Here is a 3,689-nt window from a genome sequence, read left to right as displayed (position 1 = left end):
TATTCATTATAGTATGTGTTAAATTATATAAATAGATATTTTTTCTGGAAGAATAGTTTCTTATAAAATTTCTTATAATTGAAGCTTTTATAATGATAATGTAATATGAAATAACTAATAAAATATACTTTCATACTATATTACAAGGTAAACTTATTATTTTAAAAATTAGTTTAATTTTATCATCAAAATATTTTGTTTATATGGCAATGAATAGCAGTAACTGAAATGTAAAATTGTTGATGCCGATTCTTAATTGTATTTCTTCAGTTGAATAATTTATTATTCATTCCATATATATATATATATATAATTTATAATATTTATATCCTGAAAATAATAACTATATATTTAAGAATATTTTCAGGTATCTATGTAATAAATCTGTAAATTCAATGAATTTGTTATGGCATAAATATTATCAAGTTATCAAATTATAAAATAATTGTAATATAGAATTATAATATACAATAGTAAAACAATATATTGCATGAAAATTAAGATATATTACATTTTATAAGATTACTAAATAATATATATAAAACAGATAAAATAAATGAATAAAATATCATAAATTATATCATATTAATAAAATATGAATGTAATGTTTTTTTTATTGTATCTAAAATATTTTATTATGACTTCATTTTCTTGTAAGTTTTATTACTTGTTGTGCATATTTTCAAGCACCAATTTTATAATTACAATTACAATATATTTATATATATATGTTTCTTTTCTCATGTATCATTGAAAATGTATCGCAGATATATGATTATTTATAGTTCACCTTATGAGAATATAAATATATGCACATTTTTTTCATATTATATATTTATATTTATATAATTTTTATTGATGTGAGATCATTACAGTGAAAATTTAATATTAATAAATATTGATATCAAATATCATTTCTGTATCACTCTTATTAAGAATCGACATCTAAGTCATAAAATAATTTTTTTAATTTTGTTACATGGATCGATAGGGTCCTTGCATTTTTAAAAACTGAATTACTAAGGAAGGTCCTCCTGCAACTATTTCTGGTGGTATTTGAGAAAGTGGACAATTTTCAATTGACATAATACTGAGATTTGTGCATAGAGCTAATTCAAATGGTAAATTGTGTAAATTAGCATTATCATTTACATAAAGTGAATCTAAATTTTCTAATGTACCAATTTCTTCAGGTAAATAGTTTAGATTATTTTCTCCAACACTTAAATAAGTTAAATTTGTTAAATGTCCAATTGCTCTTGGTAAAGAAGTAACTTGATTGGATTGTAAAATTAATTTCTGCAAGTCTCTTAGAAAACCAATTTCATTTGGTAAAGATTCAATTTTATTCTCTTCAAGATCTAACACTCTGAGTTTACGTAAATTTGCTATGCTGGCAGGAATACGTTTTAGTAAATTATTAGATAATATTAAAACTTCTAAATTTTGAAGGCATTGAATATCATCAGGAATTTTTGTAAGTTGATTTGTACCCAAATTTAATTCAACCATATTGATCCATGTACCAATATCTAATGGTAAAGCAGTTAATTGATTTTCTTTCATATTTAACTTTGCAAGATTCTTTGCTCTAGAAAAAATACCATATGGTATTTTATCTATTTTGTTATGTTCAAGATTAATAGAATAAACATTTGTAAACTGAGCTGGTCCTCCTGATGGATATGCAGTAAAAGCATTCCTAGATAATGTGATTGTTGTTAAATCAGAGAGACTTGCAAGTAGTCCATCTGGTAATTGAGATACTTGATTTCCTTCTACACTAAATTCATCCATTAATTTACAATTTGCTAAGGACTTTGGAATATTAGTTAATCTATTATATCTGAGTCCTAATCTTGTTAATGAGATTAAATTTCCAATTGTATCTGGAATATCCAAAAGCTCATTATGTTGCAAATCAAGTGTAGATAACTGGACACAATTTCCAATTTCTTCAGGTAAATGTTCCAAATGATTATGAGAAACATCAAATGTTATCAAATTGATTAATTTGCCAATACCAGCTGGAAGTTCTCTGATTTTATTTTCTCTCAAACTTAGCATTGTCAAATTTGTCAAATTGCGTATATTATCACTTACATATCGAACTCGATTAAAGCGTAAAAATAAAGTTGTGAGATTCGTCAACTTGTACACAACATCAGGTATTTCACTCAACTTATTATGCCTTAAATCAAGAACTCTTAAAGATTTCAAATTCTCTAATGTATTTGGTAAACTTGTTAGAGAATTTTCACTCAAAGCTAATGTTTCCAAATTTCCAAGACAACCGATTTCTGGCGGTAATGTTACGAGTTTATTACCATATAGATAAAACTCGATTAAATGCGTCAAATCCCGTACTGTACTTGGTAAATGAGTAATGTTAGATTTACTTAAATCCAGTCGCTCTAAGCATTCTTCTTTACATCTTGTAAATTCTTTAGAAACATCTAAATCTGCTTGTATCGGTTTGCCTTTTTTTGTAGTTGGTTTCGGTTTATTTGATTCGGGATGTTTGACAGTTACTGTTTTTTTGGTATCAGGTCCTGCTATGGACGCAGATGATAATTTTTTTTCTTTTGCGTGCTCTTTATTATCCCGTAGAACGTCTACATCCTCAGGCATGTCGCCGGCTGTACAGGTGGTTAAACCACAGCCTTCAAGATATTCAGGAATATCTTGTTCCTTCATGTAAAAAGTCGGAAGATTGTCTTCGAGGTCCTCACGGTCCCTCTTTACTTCGGACAAACACACTGTTGAAATGTTACCCACACCTGTCCAATATTTGTTCGACTTTTTCATAACCTAATCACTATCGTAACTACGATTATTTTTTGAATATATTTTTGTATTTTTACGACATCATACTTTCTTTAAAGATTTCGTACCGTAGAAGTATTGACATATCGATGTCTTCCACTGCGAGTAGCGCAAACTCGAAACTGTCTGAAGACGAAACCTACGAATATTCAGTACTGTTCCAAAAATCAACTAAAAATTATCTTTGAATACATAATATATTATTATATATATATATTTTTTACCAAATGTATATATGTTTTTGATTATATTCATAATATATAAATTTATGTTAATATATTAAATTTTAAAATTATTTTAATATCAAGTTTTAAATATTGAAATTTAGAATTTATAGTATTAAATAACATATTTATTTATAGTTTAAATCATATTATGATGCATTTTTGAACACAATATTTTAAGTAACGTTTTTAATTAAATAACTTTAATTCAAATATGTATTTTGAAAGAATTCTATAAGATAAGTCGTAGTTTTATAATATAAATTCTAAATAATTTTCATAATGTTTGAATCATTGCGAAAAATATTGGATCCATCTATAAAAATAGATAAAATTTGTTTATCATATGTAACTCGAATTTTTCCACAATTCAAAAATACGCCGTATGTTATTTTATATAAAGAAGTATGTTATACATTTATAATTTTTTTAAAAAAATTTTATTTTATTAAATGCTCTTTTATTATTTATCAGGCTTGTAAATCTATTGATAATTGTTCAGAATTCACCGATGCTGATCAATCAAATCGTAAGTTTTTTATATAAATAATTTTTTTTATTCGTATAGTAGTTTATATGTATGATAAAAAAATATATATACGTATAATAATAAAAGTTCATATATTACTTAATTTAATT

At 24.9% G+C, this 3,689-nt stretch overlaps 2 protein-coding genes across 2 annotated transcripts in view; one reads left to right on the top strand and one right to left on the bottom strand.

Annotated features, from left to right (window-relative positions):
* Nucleotides 1-600: 600 nt before the first annotated feature.
* On the bottom strand, nucleotides 601-2,984 carry LOC102679730 (leucine-rich repeat protein soc-2 homolog). The gene has a single exon (XM_006612218.2). It carries the CDS (start codon nucleotides 2,806-2,808, stop codon nucleotides 976-978), a length of 1,833 nt encoding a protein of 610 aa, XP_006612281.1. The 5' UTR covers nucleotides 2,809-2,984; the 3' UTR covers nucleotides 601-975.
* A 224-nt stretch (nucleotides 2,985-3,208) lies between these two features.
* The window catches only part of LOC102678710 (protein zwilch homolog), a 3,410-nt gene continuing 2,929 nt past the window's right edge, over nucleotides 3,209-3,689 (top strand). Inside the window, exons 1-2 of the mRNA XM_006612211.2 lie at nucleotides 3,209-3,455; nucleotides 3,525-3,579. Coding sequence (XP_006612274.1) covers nucleotides 3,333-3,455; nucleotides 3,525-3,579 — 178 coding nt within the window. The 5' untranslated portion in view covers nucleotides 3,209-3,332. The remainder of the gene's footprint in view (nucleotides 3,456-3,524; nucleotides 3,580-3,689) is intronic.

Source organism: Apis dorsata, unplaced genomic scaffold, assembly GCF_000469605.1.
Source record: "Apis dorsata unplaced genomic scaffold, Apis dorsata 1.3 scaffold_99, whole genome shotgun sequence".
Lineage (NCBI taxonomy): Eukaryota > Metazoa > Arthropoda > Insecta > Hymenoptera > Apidae > Apis > Apis dorsata.
The sequence above is the reverse complement of the archived record's forward strand: the minus strand, read 5'-3'. Positions and strand labels throughout refer to the sequence as shown.